Below are 17,943 nucleotides of genomic sequence, written 5' to 3'. Positions count from 1 at the left end.
CGAATACTACGAGTGGTTGAAGACACTTGATATTTTCTGATTGGAAGTTCTGAATGGCTACCGGCAATTCTTATTTACGAGGAGGATATGCTGCTGGAGGATATGCTGCTCTAACAACTACAGAATACTTTTGGATCTGAAGATTCATATCGTTCATTTTCTTCTCAAGTTCTCACAATGTCTTCTTCCTTTCTTAAGAAACTCTAGAAAGTAAAAAGGAAAAACCTGATAGACTTAGTCGGGATGTTCAATCCAGATCCCCCTCGGAAAAGATCCCAGTTCCTTCCTGACTATCCTCTTTCCAGACCTTCCTAATGTCTCTTTCCTTCTTCCTTTATTCCTTTCTTTCCTTCTTCCCTCTCCCACTCTCTCATTCTTCTACTCTTCTTCTGTTCTATCCCATCTTCAAAAGTTTCTTTATGTTGACAATCATCTCGCAAGAATCTGCTGGGAATCCTTTTCGTTGCATGTAAACTTACTTGGTTTCCGACGAGCCTGTTTGTTACATCCTGCATACAGCGACTTCATCACTTTTCACCTTTTCTCTTCTATTTTCTGTCTCGCTCTTTCTTTTATCGCTGCCAGCTGAAAAAATGACCCCCCTAAGTGGGCCTTCAACAGTTGGTCGCATAGGAAACGGAGCACGATTTATTTCGAACAATGGCATTGAAGTGCGAGATCTATCTTTTGGAGTCGAGTCTTCAGTATGCTCCTCTCTACCATGGTCTCAAAATAGCTTCCTGCAATACTAACTGCATTGTCATGGTAGGGTCTTCCGAACTCATCTACGCATTACGGCTCTTCTGAGACTGACGTTTCCCGTCAAGGAAGCTTGCAGATCTTACTTGGTGAAGGGTCAGAGCATTCATCAACCAAGGTGTGTACTTTATATTTTTTATTGATTTGCCTGTTCCTGTCATCTCACATTCCCAGAAGCAAAAGCTAGATCATATTAAAACTGAACCTTTGAACGGAAAATCATCCGACTTTGAGAAAATACTTGCAAAGCTTTCCCCTCAAACAATTCTTCCTCGCGCTGAAGCCGATCGATCCCCTGCTTCGTCGCATATCACATCAGCCATAAAGTCAGTGCCAGCTTCGGACCTCGCCGAACTCACCCAGTCTTATACAAAAGAGGACAAAGCGGGAGAGTTGCTTCGCCTCAAGCAGGAACTTCTTGCCGCAAACTCGAAGATAGCTCTACAAGAGCAAGAGCTTGCCCAAACCCGTGTCATAAAACATACCCTGGATCAAGCCCTCGGTCCTCCATCAGAAGCCGATTTCGGTAATCGTGAAATCACAGGACAGACCATCGGCCACCTGCAAAATGCTTTCAAAGCATCTAACTCTGCTTTTGGTCAATTTCAAGATGCCTGGGGTGGCCATGAAGATTCGAGATCTGATAGCTCCGAACTATTGTCTGCAGGGGCATACAACAGATCTCGTGGGCTCTGGGTCCACCATGAGCCATCCATGGACAGAGTATATGGAGGGTCTCTAGCAGGGGCCAGTAGTTCCACAAGCCAGGATCCTAATCGATACTGGGGAATTTCCAGTGTATATCAAACATTTGCCGGGCCACAATCTTTGCAATCCCAGAGGGCACTTCCGGGGCCCTCGCCCAGTCCATGTGGGTTCTACCCACGCCCCATGACCGAGCAAATGCGAAATATCTCAGTTCCAGGTCATGGAGCCCGTCGTTCCATCACCCAAAACAGTCGAGGCGGGTCTCTGGTTCCAATTCAGCCTTCTCCTTGGGGTGAATTTGCTTCTGGGTCATCCAGCGAGCACACCATCAAATCGCCACCCTCTCCGACGAAAAGACCGCCGAGTACTTTGCAACAGACTGGACTTTACTCTGCGCCTCCATATCTTCCTCGGCCAATTGGTAGCCCGCTCTCGCCGACTGCGACTGAATTCACGGGCTCTGGCAATGAAAGCACATGGAGCACCTCATCGGTAAGAGTCACAAAATCGAATTTGCTTTTCTTGCGATATATCTAACTTATTCCTTCTTCTTTTAAGCTGAGCGGCAATTCTGTTCAAACATATGTGTCGCCACTCGAGCCACTGAACTACCGACGTCTACTTGACAAAAACGTGTCGTGTGATTGGAAGTACATAGTGGACAAGATTGTTTGCAACAATGACCAACAAGCCTCAATTTTCCTGCAACAAAAGCTCAAGGTCGGAACGACTGAACAGAAGTTCGACATCATCGAGGCAATCATACAACAAGCCTATCCATTGATGGTCAATCGCTTTGGGAACTTTCTCGTACAACGCTGCTTTGAACACGGAACCCCGGAGCAGGTCATCGCTATCGCCAATGCCATCAGAGGCAACACAATGAACCTCAGCATGGATCCATTCGGGTGCCATGTGATCCAAAAGGCCTTTGATTGCGTTCCAGAAGAGCATAAGGCAACTATGGTGCACGAACTTCTCCGTCGAATCCCTGAGACGGTTATCCATCGATATGCATGCCATGTTTGGCAGAAGCTCTTCGAACTTCGCTGGAGCGGTGATCCCCCACAGATCATGACCCAAGTAAACGAGGCATTGCGCGGAATGTGGCATGAAGTTGCTCTGGGCGAGACAGGAAGTTTGGTGGTTCAAAACATCTTTGAGAATTGTGTTGAAGAGGAAAAGGTGAGATTACACATCTCTCCCATATACATAATTGTCCCCTTCTGCCTTGTTCCCTCCCCCATGTCTTATATGAACATCAGATCAGGTTTAACACTTGTTTGAAAGCGACCGGCGATCGAAGAGGTTCTTGCAAAGACCGACGTCCTCGCTCATGGCCAATTCGGGAACTGGTGTATCCAGCACATCTGCGAGCACGGCTCCCCTCCCGACAAAAGCCGTGCTATTGAACATGTGATTCATTGGGCTGTTGACTACAGCATGGATCAGTTTGCGTCCAAGATCGTGGAGAAATGCCTCAAGATTGGTGGAGCAGAATTCATGGACCGTTACCTTGATCGCGTCTGCACTGGCCGTTCTGACCGACCCCGTATGCCGTTGATTGACAGTAAGTTGTCACACTCTCTCACTACAGGGAAAAGTGATGCTAATTTCTCTTCAGTTGCTGGAGATCAGTATGGAAATTATCTTATCCAATGGATTCTGATGAATGCCGGGTCTCACCAACGAGACCTTGTGGCTGGTCACATTCGGTATTTACCTGTCAATTGCTTGTTTAAGAGATTACCTGGACGCTAATATTCCATTTCTTAGGAAACATATGGTTTCCCTCCGGGGCTCCAAATTCGGGTCTCGCGTGGCTATGCTCTGCTGCAACCCGTCTCATGCTACACGTCCTGGCCCAGGTGCTGGTATGCAAATTGGACGTTTCACCAACTTCAATGACGAGAAGTTCAGTCCCACAAGTCAGTCTAGTGGTCGATTTAGCCGCGGAAACCAATGGGGTCCCAATTATGCGCCACTTCGTTGATTTGTTTCTTGATACTATTGATACTACCTCTTATCCCCCAGAATCCCTCGAGTCCCTCGAAACAAACTGTCACTACGGAGAGAGTTTATCGTTTATCGTTTGTTTGTTTGTCTTTTAATTTCCTATGTTTATTGTTTTCAAGTGCCTGAGCCTCTGTCAGTCTATCTGGCAGCTTCATTTGCTAACCCAGTTCCAAATTAAGCACAGGTCATTTCTGTGTTTCAATCTTGCTGAACATCATTGTCATCACTGCTTGCCGATTTATTCATTTGGCTTGCTGCACTCAGTGCTCATCGGTTGATTCAACCATCCATGTTATAAGTTTGGTGATAATTCCGATAAGAAATTGATATTGTTATCTACCAATTTCTATATAATCCATATCTTATGGAGCAACACCTGCAGTCTCATCAGAAGTAACTGCCTCATTTTTCTCCCAAGGTTTGCGTCGTCGTGGCTTCTCACTAGAGATATCATGGCCGGTCAATACGGTGTCAGGTATGTCCTGAATACCAGGGATCGGTTTTCCTGTGGTGATGAGATCCACGATATGCGCAAAAGAGGACGGGTAAGCAGGCTCGACGTTTGCAGGATTTTCGCCTCCAGGAGCACTCTTCTCTGATGACTCGGTTGGTGTTGATACAGGGTCGGTAATCTCTGATCCTGGGTGCTCCTCTGTACCCGATGCTAACCAAGACTTGAAAGCCGCAAAATCAATGGGGGGAGCAAGCTGCTCTTTCCTATGGATCAATACGCCTTCAGCGATATAGCTATAATAAAGAGGTTTCCTCGGCATACCGTGAGAAAAAGAAACATTTTGCTTGCAGGACAAGGTCATCATCCCGGTTCATCTCCGCTTGGGTGGCGGGGGTTTCGGGGTGACCCAGTATAATTGAAAGTCCATTTGCAAATTCTGTATCTGAAATGAAAGGGTATGCCTGTAGTCTTTCAAAGACTTGAGTGTTTGAGGTCATTGTTGCCATTGATGAAGATAATAAATATATGTATGATTTGGGGTTATGAGAGATGCGGAGGACTTGCGTGGGGGGGCACAAAACTAACCGAGGCTCATCTCTCCAACGTACGATCTCCAAATCAAGTATATGTACATACATAGTTAAGTGTTCTACCTTTTCTCAAGGCTTTATTTACTTATCTACAGAAGAAATCATCCTTTCTTTATATGTAAATAAAACTTTGTATTTGGTATAGACTCCTTTCCCCTATGCTACCTTTTCTTTTGTTCTGTGATCAGAAATTCAGGGATATCGTACGCCAATCCATGCAGTGTTGATATAAGTTTCACCTAACCCGTTGTATCCATTACCTCCGGTGCGTTGGAATCCCTGGACTGTAGAGGCAGTGAACTTTTGCTCTGACAACCGGGACAATTGTGCACGACCTCATGGGCAAAGAGATCACAGTCGATACAAAAGTGGTTATGGCATGCAGTACACTCGTACCGACTGCTCACGCTCATTCCTTTGGTTTGATTCTCTATGCTTTGCCATTGATCTTCGGGGGGAACCGGCGGGAGAGAAATTCCACAAGCAAAGCAAGCGGAACTGCGTGAAGCTCGACGCCATGGTACCTCAACCCAATTGATCAACGGGAAAAGATGATGGTACGATCTCGCCAGATGGGTTGATAGGATCAGTGTGAGCCCGCATGAGGGGCATTCAGCCGGAAGACTACACACTTTGCTATTGCATCGTGAGCAAAGATAGCCTCCTCGTGAGGGCTTGGAATGACAAGCGCAGAGAGAGGGGGTGGCCTCCACTGTTCGGGAGGGGAATCCCATCATCAGCAATGAACATGCAGATTCTTTTTGGGAATAGGCAGCGGGAGGCGTAGTCACGTCCATCATCAGTTCTCTAAAGTGCTGCTCATTCAGCGCGACTCCATATGCGGTTTCATCGCCACCATTTGTCTTTGTACAAAGTTCCCGGCAGATTGCGACCTGGGCGGCGAGTCCGACAATTCCAACCCGGACATTGTCGGTGAGCAGGGTACCTATCGTTTGATGAATGTCTCCAGGGTCGGAGGAAAGAAGGGACCCAAATATGATTAGCACTTCTCGAGTGCCGTGGCTAGGTGTATGGCTGCATATCCGTTGGTTAGTTTTCAGTTTCTTGAGCTGCATGTAGCCGGCGCATAGACATACAAAAGAGCACCACGTGCCATCTCCAATCCGTTTTGAAGACTAGGCAACCCCTTTGGATCTTGTGTTTTGAGAGCTTGGATGGCTGTCAGATGTTCGGTTGGATTACCACTCATATCACTGACTCGGAGCGCAAGACCATCTCTCAGACCAAGAACCCCGAGCTGGGAAATGGGGTTTTGTTCGAAGAATTCTCTTACGAATTCTTGGGCATATCGGAGGGTCAATAGATATCTTGTCGGTCGCAAGTCCTTTTCGGACATGGATTGTGACAGATCGATAATTAAGATGAGATGTCGAATGATACCGCGCTGTAGAGGGGTCGTATCTTTCAAGAGCCTACAAAGGATGAAAATAATCAGTAATCTAGCAAAGCCCAAGACCCAAGAGAAGGAAGAATAGATACACTTACCTTTTCCGTTTATTAGCTTCTAATAACCCCTCGACGGTTGAACTGATAGTACCATCCGCTCCTTCAACGAGTGTCTCCCAGGTTCTGGATAGCTCCCATTCTGCAGCTCCACGTTGTTTTCTCTTCTTGGTTCGTGGGTTGTCACCTCGAGTCACCTGGAGATCATCCTCATCCTCAGTCACATCTCCCACATATTCTTCATCGGAGTCGGCCATTGTTTTTTTTCGGTCACAGAAGAAGAAGAAGATTAAAAGGTGCACAGATGGTGGAGATTCCAAATTGAAAATGGTCCAAGCTTCCGACGGAGCTCCGGAGAAGATCAACCACTTACTCACCTTTTAACTTCTCGTTTTCTCCAAAATTCACACCGAGATACATTCAATTCAATTCAATTACATACAAGAAATCTCAAAATTGCCCAACTCTCAAATATCCCCGCCGATAGCCGTAGACGGTGAAGATAAACCCCCCGAATGTGGGGAAGATCCATTGCGCGAGCTGGTGTAGCAGTTAAAGCCTTCCGCCCAGTCACTGTCCACCCTACCTTTCCTCTTTCTCGAAATTTGCACAAGTTGTCCCTCTCACATTCAACTCGTTTACGACCTCGACCTCGGCTACCTACGTTTCTTTTAAAAGGGTTCACTCCTATTAGACATTGTTCCGCTGAAATCCGCATGATGACATCCCAAGAGAGAGAGACTCTTCCTGACGTGTAAGTAACCACCCCACTTTGTCGTTTTTTTTTTGCCCTCATTTTTCTTCCATCTGGAGTGGATGATAATCTAGGTCATAGCATCTGAGACTGACACTATAACAGGGCCAAGCCAATCAACTACCATGTCTCTCTCTTCGATTTACAACTCGGTGGCTCATGGGGATACAAGGGCGCCTTGAAGATCGATCTCAAAGTCACCCGTGCTACAAGCGAGATTGTGTTAAACTCGAAGGAGATAAAAATACAGAATGCCGAGATTCTGAGCAAGGACGGTACGTGGGGGGAGCACATCAGTGGCATGTTGTGGGTTGCAGTGAGATTGATGGTCTTGGTTTAGGAACCCAATTAGCCAAAGCATCCGGAATCACCTATGACAAAAAGTCGGAGCGAGTCTCCTTCGCTTTCTCCCAGGAGATTACACCGGGAGATGTCGTGCTATCTATCGATTTCACTGGAACCATGAATAACGCCATGGCCGGATTTTACCGTTCGAAGTATAAGCCTACTGGGGAAGCATCCGGCGACACTCCCAAGGAAGATGACTTCTACTACATGCTGAGCACTCAATTTGAGGCTTGTGATGCCCGACGAGCCTTCCCTTGTTTCGATGAGCCGAACTTGAAATCCACCTTTGATTTCGAGATCGAAATTCCCAATGGACAGACTGCCCTCAGCAACATGCCTGTTCTGTCCGAAAGAGATGGAAGCAAGCCCGGATTGAAGTTTGTTACCTTCGAAAAGACTCCGGTAATGAGCACATATGTCAGTATCACCGAGATACCCTAATCATATCCCCAAGTTTTTAACATAGGTTCCGTACATGCAGCTCCTGGCCTGGGCGGTTGGTGACTTTGAATATGTTGAAGCCATGACCGAGCGCAAATACCAAGGCAAGAGCATTCCTGTTCGCGTCTACACTACCCGTGGTCTTCAACATCAAGCTCGCTTCGCGCTTGAATGTGCTCACCGCACAGTTGATTATTTCTCGGAAGTATTTGAAATTGAGTACCCGCTCCCTAAGGCTGATCTTCTGGCTGTTCACGAATTCGTGAGTGACAACAATATTCTCTTATGTGTTGCAAAAGTCGCTGGGCTAACCAGGTTTTCCTAGGCCTCGGGAGCGATGGAAAATTGGGGTCTTGTTACCTATCGGACCACCGCCGTTCTCTTCGATGAAGGAAAGTCAGACAACCGCTACAAGAACCGCATTGCCTATGTCGTGGCCCATGGTAAGTTCCCAGAATCAGGACTGGGGTCCCTGGGGAATATTGCAATATTGATGTCTAACGCTTTGGTGACAGAATTGGCCCACCAATGGTTTGGAAACCTCGTCACTATGGACTGGTGGAATGAGTTGTGGCTGAATGAAGGATTCGCAACCTGGGTCGGCTGGCTCGCTGTGGATCATTTCTACCCAGGTAAGTTTCCTTTCCATCACGGAGTGTTCTATACATGACATCTAACATACAAGCAGAATGGAATGTCTGGTCCCAGTTTGTTGTAAGGAATTCCAGAGGTACCACGCCCTTTAATCAAGACAATATTGACGTTATTCCAGGCTGAAGGTGTACAACAAGCATTTCACCTCGACTCGCTGCGCGCTTCCCACCCTATTGAAGTCCCCGTCAAGAACGCTCTCGAGGTTGATCAAATCTTCGACCATATTAGCTACCTCAAGGGAAGCTCGGTCATTCGCATGCTCAGCGCTCACCTTGGCAGAGAAACTTTCTTGCGGGGAGTTGCGGACTATCTCAAGTCCCACGCATATGGTTAGAAATCAACCCGGAGGACTACGAGAAACATTTGCTAAGTCTAGTTTTAGGAAACGCCACTACCAATGACCTATGGTCTGCCTTGAGCAAGGCTTCCGGTCAGGATGTGCACTCTTTCATGGTAAGTCCAAACGAAATGACCAAAGGTCGAACTGGGAATTTTCAGAACTAACTCTTTTTTTTTAACATTTCAGGATCCTTGGATTCGCAAGATCGGCTTCCCGGTTGTCACTGTGGCAGAGGAGCCTGGTCAGATCACTGTTAAGCAGAACCGATTCTTGTCCACCGGCGATGTGAAGCTGGAGGAGGATGAGACAAAGTGGTGGATTCCTCTCGGCATCAAGTCTGGACCTCAACTGGCCACGGTAGACACTCGTGCTCTCACTGCCAAGTCCGACACTGTGCCAGGAATCGGCGAAAACTCTTTCTACAAGATCAACAAGGATCTGTCCGGGTTCTACCGAACCAACTATCCTCCCTTGCATCTGGCCAAGCTGGGCAAGTCTCTTGATCTTCTAAGCACCGAGGACAAGATCGGTCTCTTGGGAGATGCTTCTGCCCTTGCAGTCTCTGGAGAAGGCACCACACCGGCCCTGTTGGCTCTTTTGGAAGGATTCAAGGATGAGACAAACTACCTGTGAGCCAAATGTTCTGTTTGTTCTTATGTTGTCGGCTCTAACACCGGATTCTATATATAGTGTTTGGTCTCAGGTTTCTGCCTCTCTGGCGAACCTCAAGTCGGTCTTCTCCCAAAACGAGAAGGTGGCCGATGGTCTGAAGAACTTCACTCTCAAACTGGCTACCCCTGCCGCGGAGCGGATTGGATGGGAATTCCAGCCCAATGAAGACTACCTTGTTGTGCAGCTGCGCAAGCTTCTGATTGCTATGACCTGTAAAGCGGGCCACGAAGGGTGAGTTCTCTTTCCTTCACCTGGGATGTTATTGGGTAATCTCTAATGAACTCTTTCATCATAGCTTTGTCGAGGAGGCCAAGCGTCGCTTCAGTCTCTGGGCAACTGGTAAGGACATCAATGCCATCCACACTAATCTTCGATCGGTGATCTTCGGTGTCAATGTATCGGAGGGTGGCCGTAAGGAATTCGATGCCGTCAAGGGGGAGTACCTCCGGACAGATTCTGTGGATGGTAAGGAGATCTGCCTATCTGCGCTTGGGCGCACCAAAAACGCCGCTCTGGTGAAGGAGTACTTGGACTTTGTGTTCTCGGACAAAGTTGCTATCCAGGATATCCATAGCGGTGCCGTGTCCTTGGCTGCCAACTCGAAGGTCCGCCACTTGCTCTGGCAGTACATCAAGGAAAACTGGGATTCCGTGTCCACCCGCTTGTCATTCAACAACATTGTTTTCGAGCGCTTTGTCCGCATGGGTCTATCCAAGTTTGCCGATCACCAAATCAGTGACGACATTGCAGCCTTCTTCAAGGATAAGGACACTACGGCCTATGACCGCGCACTCGTGATCGTTTCCGATAACATTCGGACTAATGCATCTTACAAGGAACGTGATGTGGCGTTGGTTCTTGAGTGGCTGCAGGCTCACGGCTATGCCTAAATATGCAGCAACACATTTTTTTTTGTCAAGAAGAGGCCAGATAAATGATAAGTTCAGATTTCAGTGAACAACTGGTATATTCTGGATTCCCAAATTCCTACGTAAAATAAGTAGCAGATTCGAATCATTAGTAGCCACGAGTGTGGAGTTGGCACGGGGTAACTAAAGGTGTCACTCGTGCAGGTGATCACAAACATGTCCACATATTAGTATAGTAACTTGTGACTTCCAATCTACATATTTTGCATATGTAGATATTTGTAAAATGCAAACAAAGACTAGACGACTAGAATGTTACATGTGGACTTGAACGAAATAGTGTATATTGGTAATTAATGAGATATATATTTATCAATGGTATTGTACACAACAACAGACATACTAGTAGTTACCTGTAAACCCACATATATTCTATGTATACAAACAAGCCTTAGATACAAATAAATCACCAGTAACTATATAATATGCATAGATAGATATATAATATATACTATATATATATCAAAATCAAAATCAAAATACAAAAAGAAGCGGTGACGTGAAACAAAAGTTGCACATCAGGTGCTTCTGGCCTCCTGCACCTCCTATCATTTCAGGCGGTTGTTCCATCGTTGTCCCCTCCCCGAACTTCTAGAACGACCTTCTTCTCCCATCTCCTTTTCTTTTACTTTATATCTCACTGGAATCTGTGTGGCCTCTACTTTACACATCACCTCTTATTCCCTGTTGATCATCATGAACCCTGAGTGGTAAGCCGTCCAAATCCCTAAATTCACTTTGCGCCTTTGGTCGACCTTGAATAGTCTCCTCTTGTTGCCGCAGACTTGGATTCTGATTATTATTGATTTCTAGAGTATCGCTGTGTCGCCAGATTCCCTGTCATCCCGACCAATATCCCCATAACCGATCCCTGGTTGCCTAACCATCGAGATAGATACGATTACCTTTTCAAGCTTCTCCTCATCGGTGACTCCGGTGTAGGAAAGTCTTGCTTGCTGCTTCGTTTCGCCGATGATACCTACACCGAAAGTTATATCTCCACAATCGGTGTTGACTTCGTAAGTCTCGGAATCTGCGGGGCACTTGGTCCCGCAAGTCTTGAGGTGGTGCTAACCTCTCGGCCTTGACAGAAAATCCGCACAATCGAACTCGATGGCAAGACTGTGAAGCTTCAGATTGTATGATTACATGGAGCTCCGAGACACTCGAGGCAAAGCTAACGGTTTATACAGTGGGACACCGCCGGCCAGGAACGTTTCCGTACCATCACCTCTTCCTACTACCGTGGTGCTCACGGAATCTGTGTGGTTTACGATGTCACCGACATGGACTCCTTCAACAACGTGAAGCAGTGGCTCCAGGAGATTGACCGGTATGCCACCGAAGGTGTCAACAAGTTGCTTGTTGGCAACAAGAGCGACATGGAGGACAAGAAGGTCGTGGAATACACCGTTGCCAAGGTATGATAAAAACGGTGTCCCAAGATGAAACAGACCGTTGATCCTTCTTCATTGTACAGGAGTTCGCCGACAGCCTCGGAATTCCTTTCCTCGAGACCTCAGCCAAAAACGCGTCGAACGTTGAGCAGGCATTCTTGACAATGGCACGACAGATCAAGGAGCGTATGGGAACGGCCACTGTCAACAACAAGCCTACCGTGCAGGTTGGCCAGGGTCAGGGTGTTCAGTCTGGATCTGCTGGCGGCTGCTGTTAAATGACACGATGTTTTCTGTGGTGCGGTGCTTCAATTTGGCGCAATGTTACATCATGAATGAGGGTTTCCAAGCGGCGTGGGATTTAATCGGCAGGCTTGTCAGGCCCTTCGACACTCGACATAGTCCTGGGTGAGAGGATGCTTTTCCACGGAGCTGGCAATCGTTACGATAGGGTGCCCTGCTTCACTTTGCTTTAGACGGCCTGCGTTCCATTCTCATTTCTGCGTTTGCTTCTGCAATTACCGCTGGTTTCTGCGTTCCCATGATTTTCTGGCCTCGTCTCTGACCTATTTCTTGGCCCATCATTCTCCGTGTGTCTTTTTCATGCCTCTTTATTTTCTATTTCTATTTTCTATTTTCTCTTTTGTAGGTTGGAATTTCTTCTCTTGTGAATGGACTAATGGCGAGAAATCTGCGAATTCTCCAGGCATTCTGGCTTTTTTTTTTAAAAAAAAAACAAAAACTATATTGTAAACTCGTAGTATCAACCGAGGATTTGAATTTCCAATGTGTTTCAAGGTTGAAAGCCGTAAGTGCATCATTGAATATAGTCACATGCTAATCACAGGCTTAATACAAGTCGTAAAGGTTATAAATACATATGCAATTATAATCCAGTACTTCTACAGATATAGATCGGTGTTCTACTGTGCCTATGTAAAAAACATGGATAATATATCATAGATACATGTAGATCTTAGACCGAGAATAATTGTATTCTCAGATTCTCTACAGTGTTCAACAATAATGCAGGTACCAAAAAATCAAAAAAAATCAAAAAAAATCAAAACCCCTAGACATCGAGAAATCAGCCTAGGCTACAAAGTCCGGGGATGAAGGGGACAGTCGGAAGTGGAGAATGGGAGCCGAGGCACACTCACATTCGGTAAAACGTCATGAACATCATCGACCCGATTATCGTTTTTAATCTCCTGACTTAACTTCAACTCACTCCTTTTATTCTCCTAACATCACATCTTAGCATCCGCCATCCGCCATCGTCCGTCGCGTTTCCCTATAACTACTCCTTACTCTCATATATCATGTCTCAGCCCGGAGCCGAACAGAAAGTGGCATCTGCTGCTGTGCAACAGAGCGACAATATCGCGCATGCGCTGGCCGGTGCTGGAGGTGGAATCTTGTCGATGGTCTTGACGTGCGCTTCCCCCGCAGTTCCGTTAATCACAGCCGCTAACATCCCCACTCCAGATACCCTCTGATCACACTATCGACAAGAGCTCAAGTCGAGTCGAAGCGTGCACACTCGACTAACCTCGATGCCGTCCGCCGAATCGTACAGCGCGAGGGTATCGCTGGACTGTACTCAGGTCTGGAATCCGCGTTGTTTGGAATCAGTGTCACCAACTTCGTGTACTACTATTGGTATGAGTTCACCCGTGCGGCCTTTGAGAAGGCCGCCACCCAAGGAGGCCGAGCCTCGAAAAAACTCACCACCGTTGAGTCTATGATTGCGGGCGCTATCGCAGGAAGTGCTACGGTGCTGATCACCAACCCGATCTGGGTCATCAACACGCGCATGACTGCCCGCAAGTCCGAGGAAGAGGAAACCTTGCCCGGTGTCAAGAAGACCAAGGCCTCGACACTGAGCACCCTCATGGATCTGCTTCGGCAGGAGGGCCCTAAGGCCTTGTTCGCTGGTGTTCTTCCGGCATTGATCCTGGTGATCAATCCGATTCTGCAGTACACTATTTTCGAGCAACTGAAGAATGCCGTGGAGCGACGCCGACGTATGACGCCAAAGGATGCGTTCTACCTAGGTGCTCTGGGTAAGATCCTGGCCACCAGTATTACCTACCCCTATATCACCATCAAGAGCCGGATGCACGTTGCCAGCAAGGATGGTCCCAAGGAGAGCTTGAACGGAAGCCTCAAGAGGATTATCCAAGAAGAGGGCTGGAAAGGACTCTACAAGGGTAAGCCTTATTTTGCGATAGGCATCCAGTGGCCACATACTGATCCCATTCTAGGTATTGGACCCAAGGTCACTCAGAGTGCTATCACTGCAGCATTCCTGTTTGGATTTAAGGATGTGCTTTATGATATGATGGTGGCCGCTCGTCGTAGGGGCCGCATCGCCAAATGAACAACCACCGTGCTTGATGACTTATAGAATTTCGCATTGGGAGGTTCTATTCAAGACCAATATTCGTCAACATCTGTTCCCAAGGTCGAATGCGGGCGGTTTGGTTTCGATTTTTTCCATTTGTATATAGAGTTAATTGGTGACCTTGCTAGTTTCTCGGGAGCTCTGAAGTGATACCCCGCGAATATACTGTTTAATTATATTGTATACCTTATACTCGAGAGAACAAGTAATGGGAAGTGACGGGAGAGTAACTGCAAAGTAACTTAAGAAAACAAAACTTCTTTTTTTGTGTCCATCGTGAGTGAGATCTCGCTGCATTTGACTGAGTATATCTACCTATGTAGCTATAACTATAACTAGTTAGTTATGTAAAGTTAGTTACCTACATCTAGTACTAATATAAAGATGTATATAGTAAGTGATCGTTCACCGCCCGATTGTTTCCGCGTTATCGCGTCGACGCGATTCCGCTTTCTCCACATTTGTGTCTTTGACAATTACTTGAAGATTATCACCCTCTCTCATTGCAGAGATCTCTAGGGCTTGTTCCTTGAAGGTTTGCTATTTGCTCAAGGTATGATAATCCTGCATTGGTGTGGAAACCTCGTAATAACTCGTCACAGAAGCTTCTCTTTCGTCCGTCGCATCGCAGCGCCTCGACTCGATTCCCTCACTGTTCCTCTCCCCACATTCATATCGCCTCCTTTTTGTCCTAGGGACCTATTGATGAAATAGGCCTTCCCGAGGCTCAGCTACGAAAGTGTCTTTGATGAACAAGACATAACCCAGGAAGCTTGGGCAAACCTCGGAGCTATAGGCACGTTTCTTTCTTTCGAAAGAAAATATACTGAGAGTGAGGTGCTAAGAAACGGATCCTCTGGTTTAGAGGCCGTTGTGATGTCTCACTCTATCAACACTCGTCTATCAACTGACGTGAGCGAGATCCCCGAGACTTGATATCAAATATGTAAGATATTCTGTGTCGTTCTTACTGCATAATCTCTTACTGAATTCGCTAGCTTCCTTCTGCTATGGCGCACGGCATGTCTACCCTCACGCAGGGTCTGAGATTTGTTGGCCTGTCCGCACAGCGCAAACCCGATAATCCAGCCGATATCTCAGAGACCCAGCGGTTGTTATCACAGTTTTCTGCAAGACCATTTAGACCAAGCTCCTCAAATTCCAATAGACGGCAGAATTCGGCAACTCCTCGAAGTACACCTCAACCTAATCTTCCCCCACCGTCTTCCTCTTTACCTTCAAACCCATCTTCTTCTCGCCCTTCCTCTCGCCAATCTTCTCAGGCGCGTCAGACTTCTGCGCGTCAGACTCCTCAGGCTCCTCAACGTCACCAATCCCATCAACCTCAACCTGCTCCTTCCTCAAGTGGCAGACCGTCACACATTCCTTCTCAAAGTGAATCCCGTGACTCTCGGACCGCTCCTTCCCCCAGAGCCCAAGTCCCTCTTCATTTTGTTTCTCCTTCTCCAATTCTTTCTTCGCCACAACATGTTTCCACTGGGCGTGATATCCGCCAACGAACTCTCAGAGAAAGCATTGCAATTACAAACGTCAACAGGCATGATGAAACATTAAATCAGATCACCCTAGGGGCACTATCTGAAACATCTTCACGGTCAATCTCACCAGAACAATCTTCTATTCGCCGCTCAGGTCGATCTCGAGCTCAACCCACCAATTACTACGCCCGAATTCATATCGGCTCCGAAGAACCAGGATCGACCCAAGAAGCACGTACAGTTGTGTCTTCCAAAACGATACCTCCGCAAGAGCCTACTGGCATCCCACCACGTCGAAACATGCGAAACTTTCTATGTGGTCGTGAACTTGGAGGGATTCCCATCGACACGGAGATAATGTCAGACCTCAAGACATGGAAGTCATGGAAAGGTGCTTCGGGAGATATAAGTGCTGTGACTTGGTCGCCTAATGGAATCCAATTTGTTGCAGGTGCCTTATCCAAATCCGATCAATACAACCGGCGGAACAATCTCATCTTAGGCGATATCCAGAGCAGCTGCTTGAAAGAAATCCCTGATCATTACATCCCGCGACCGGCAGAAGAAACATTGACTATGGACGATCCTTACCTTTTCACCAGCGTGTCGGATGTGAAGTGGGTTGGTGACCGGCTGTATACGTCTAGCTTTGATCAGACAGTCAAAATTTGGGACGCCACATACGCGAATATCTCGTGTGTGCAGACTCTAAAGCACGAGTCCAAAGTGGATGTGACGGCCGTTTCTTCATTTGATTCCGGTATCTTGGCCACGGGGACAACGTCTGTCGTGGTTTGGGACGCCCGAGACCTAGAGAACCCTACACCAACAACTCTGTATCTTGACCGAGATACACGGTACCGACCCAACGTCAATTTCACATCTACCGCATTGGCCTGGGGCCATATGCCTTTTACAAAGGAGTTCTTGCTTGGAGGCATGTCCGGGCAGGATGGAGACGAACAGAGTTACAAAGGTCATCTGGGCTTGTGGCGAGCTCGTGAGGCTTCCTTCGAGACTATGAAAGTCTCAACAAATACCCAAAATATCAATGACCTCAAATGGCATTCGTCCCTCCCACAATTCGCGACCGCGAGCCCCGAGGATCCTCATAATGCCCGCAGCAAGGGCATTGGCACGACGACAAAATCTATCGTGAGGATTTTTAGTCTAGATTGCAACTTAGGCAAGCGCATCCCATCGATTATGGAGTTCTCGTGCCCGGCCTTAGATGCAAATGAAATCACTTTCTGCCCTACCGATGGGAGATACATCACGGCTAGTTGCACGGATGGTGCAACATATGTTTGGGATAATCGAAAAGGCGATCGGATTCTTCACGAACTTCGCCATGGCGACCCTATCAGCCCAATTGATCATGACCGAACTCGAGAGGTGGCTGATGTCGGAGTTAGAGTCGCGCTTTGGGGTACTGCGGGCCAATTTCATACCGGAGGGTCGGATGGTGTTTTGAAGCGATGGGACGTTCGTCGATCAACAGAAGACGCCCTTCTTCAGAATATCGCATCCTTCCAGCACGAGATTTACTCCGCCTCATTCAGCCCGGATCAATCCCATCTCCTGGTTGGTGATTCTGGAGGTGCGGTCCATGTCTTGTCATCGGGACCATGTGCAGATCCCGACATCAAGGAGTTCATATTTGAACACGCCCCAAATCCGTCTAGTTCAAACGAGACAGATGAGTCCAACAAGCGTACGGCCTTGAACGGAATATCTACTGTTAGCACCCATGAAGAGATACCTCAATCGACATTCTTGTCTGTTGAACCCGCACCTTCGCGTTCTGAAAAGAAAAGGAGAAGAGAGGAGAGGAGGCGCATTAAAGCCGGACAACTCCCGGCCGAAGATCTAGAGACCAATGGAGCTCACAGAGAAGACACAGTCATGGATACAGCCAATGGAAAAGACCCGGATGAATCGGACGGGGAACAGCTGGCTCGGAAACTACAAGCCGAACGAAAGAAAAAGCGACGACACAAGAAGAGAAGACTTCTAAAAATGATGCCAATAATAAGCAACACCGAAAGCATTGACCTTACCATGGACTCCGATTCAGAGCAGCGTCACTTTCAATTGGAGCAGCTCAGGGAGGCGCTTGAAGATGACAACTGGTTCCCACCAAGTGGGCAAATTGATCCCAACTTCACGACTGAAACTGTGTGAACTTGGAAAGTTATGGACACTTTGATTTTGAAATTTTGCGGCATAGCATGGCGTGGGATTTAGGCAAATTAGCATTTCAGCGACTATGAGTTTCCATACAACAACAAACTTAGCGTGAATCTGACTCAGAAATTAACGTATTGAGATATTTTCCAAGTTGATATTGTAGATATGTAGATAGATAGATACACATGACCCAGACAATCGCCACTGTAATTAGAATAGAGCTTAAAGTAGTATGTAGTAGGCAGAAGAGTACTAGTTAGATCTTACGTCGTATGGAATTACGTCATACCGCACCGCCACCGAGGCGCAGTCGAATTGATG

At 47.1% G+C, this 17,943-nt stretch overlaps 7 protein-coding genes across 7 annotated transcripts; 5 read left to right on the top strand and 2 right to left on the bottom strand.

Moving 5' to 3' along the window:
- Positions 1 to 593: 593 nt before the first annotated feature.
- Positions 594 to 3,460, top strand: N7529_002884 (Pumilio-family RNA binding repeat-containing protein; the record flags this gene model as incomplete). The annotated part of the gene is made up of 7 exons (XM_057238412.1): positions 594 to 704; positions 770 to 877; positions 934 to 1,959; positions 2,026 to 2,652; positions 2,758 to 3,037; positions 3,092 to 3,182; positions 3,244 to 3,460. The coding sequence occupies 7 exons, from the start codon at positions 594 to 596 to the stop codon at positions 3,458 to 3,460; spliced, it is 2,460 nt and encodes an 819-aa protein (XP_057101023.1).
- A 385-nt stretch (positions 3,461 to 3,845) lies between these two features.
- Positions 3,846 to 4,443, bottom strand: N7529_002883 (DUF5572 domain-containing protein; the record flags this gene model as incomplete). The annotated part of the gene is made up of 2 exons (XM_057238411.1): positions 3,846 to 4,200; positions 4,259 to 4,443. 2 exons carry the CDS (start codon positions 4,441 to 4,443, stop codon positions 3,846 to 3,848), a joined length of 540 nt encoding a protein of 179 aa, XP_057101022.1.
- Positions 4,444 to 4,766: 323 nt separating this feature from the next.
- N7529_002882 (TFIIH/NER complex subunit SSL1) lies at positions 4,767 to 6,248 on the bottom strand (the record flags this gene model as incomplete). Its single annotated transcript, XM_057238410.1, has 3 exons — positions 4,767 to 5,562; positions 5,625 to 5,960; positions 6,034 to 6,248. The coding sequence occupies 3 exons, from the start codon at positions 6,246 to 6,248 to the stop codon at positions 4,767 to 4,769; spliced, it is 1,347 nt and encodes a 448-aa protein (XP_057101021.1).
- A 258-nt stretch (positions 6,249 to 6,506) lies between these two features.
- On the top strand, positions 6,507 to 10,090 carry N7529_002881 (M1 family metallopeptidase; the record flags this gene model as incomplete). Its single annotated transcript, XM_057238409.1, has 11 exons — positions 6,507 to 6,745; positions 6,851 to 7,020; positions 7,086 to 7,495; positions 7,560 to 7,796; positions 7,860 to 8,166; positions 8,223 to 8,248; positions 8,307 to 8,517; positions 8,571 to 8,641; positions 8,715 to 9,157; positions 9,219 to 9,431; positions 9,496 to 10,090. The coding sequence occupies 11 exons, from the start codon at positions 6,507 to 6,509 to the stop codon at positions 10,088 to 10,090; spliced, it is 2,922 nt and encodes a 973-aa protein (XP_057101020.1).
- A 735-nt stretch (positions 10,091 to 10,825) lies between these two features.
- Positions 10,826 to 11,804, top strand: N7529_002880 (Rab family GTPase YPT1; the record flags this gene model as incomplete). Its single annotated transcript, XM_057238408.1, has 5 exons — positions 10,826 to 10,836; positions 11,025 to 11,148; positions 11,221 to 11,268; positions 11,323 to 11,550; positions 11,610 to 11,804. 5 exons carry the CDS (start codon positions 10,826 to 10,828, stop codon positions 11,802 to 11,804), a joined length of 606 nt encoding a protein of 201 aa, XP_057101019.1.
- A 1,044-nt stretch (positions 11,805 to 12,848) lies between these two features.
- Positions 12,849 to 13,909, top strand: pmp47 (putative peroxisomal membrane protein Pmp47; the record flags this gene model as incomplete). Its single annotated transcript, XM_057238407.1, has 3 exons — positions 12,849 to 12,961; positions 13,015 to 13,739; positions 13,794 to 13,909. 3 exons carry the CDS (start codon positions 12,849 to 12,851, stop codon positions 13,907 to 13,909), a joined length of 954 nt encoding a protein of 317 aa, XP_057101018.1.
- A 1,034-nt stretch (positions 13,910 to 14,943) lies between these two features.
- Positions 14,944 to 17,616, top strand: N7529_002878 (WD repeat protein; the record flags this gene model as incomplete). Its single annotated transcript, XM_057238406.1, has 1 exon — positions 14,944 to 17,616. One exon carries the CDS (start codon positions 14,944 to 14,946, stop codon positions 17,614 to 17,616), a length of 2,673 nt encoding a protein of 890 aa, XP_057101017.1.
- Positions 17,617 to 17,943: the final 327 nt, after the last annotated feature.

The sequence above is a fragment of the Penicillium soppii genome (genome assembly GCF_028829465.1).
Source record: "Penicillium soppii strain IBT 18220 chromosome Unknown utg000003l, whole genome shotgun sequence".
NCBI lineage: Eukaryota > Fungi > Ascomycota > Eurotiomycetes > Eurotiales > Aspergillaceae > Penicillium > Penicillium soppii.
The sequence above is the reverse complement of the archived record's forward strand: the minus strand, read 5'-3'. Positions and strand labels throughout refer to the sequence as shown.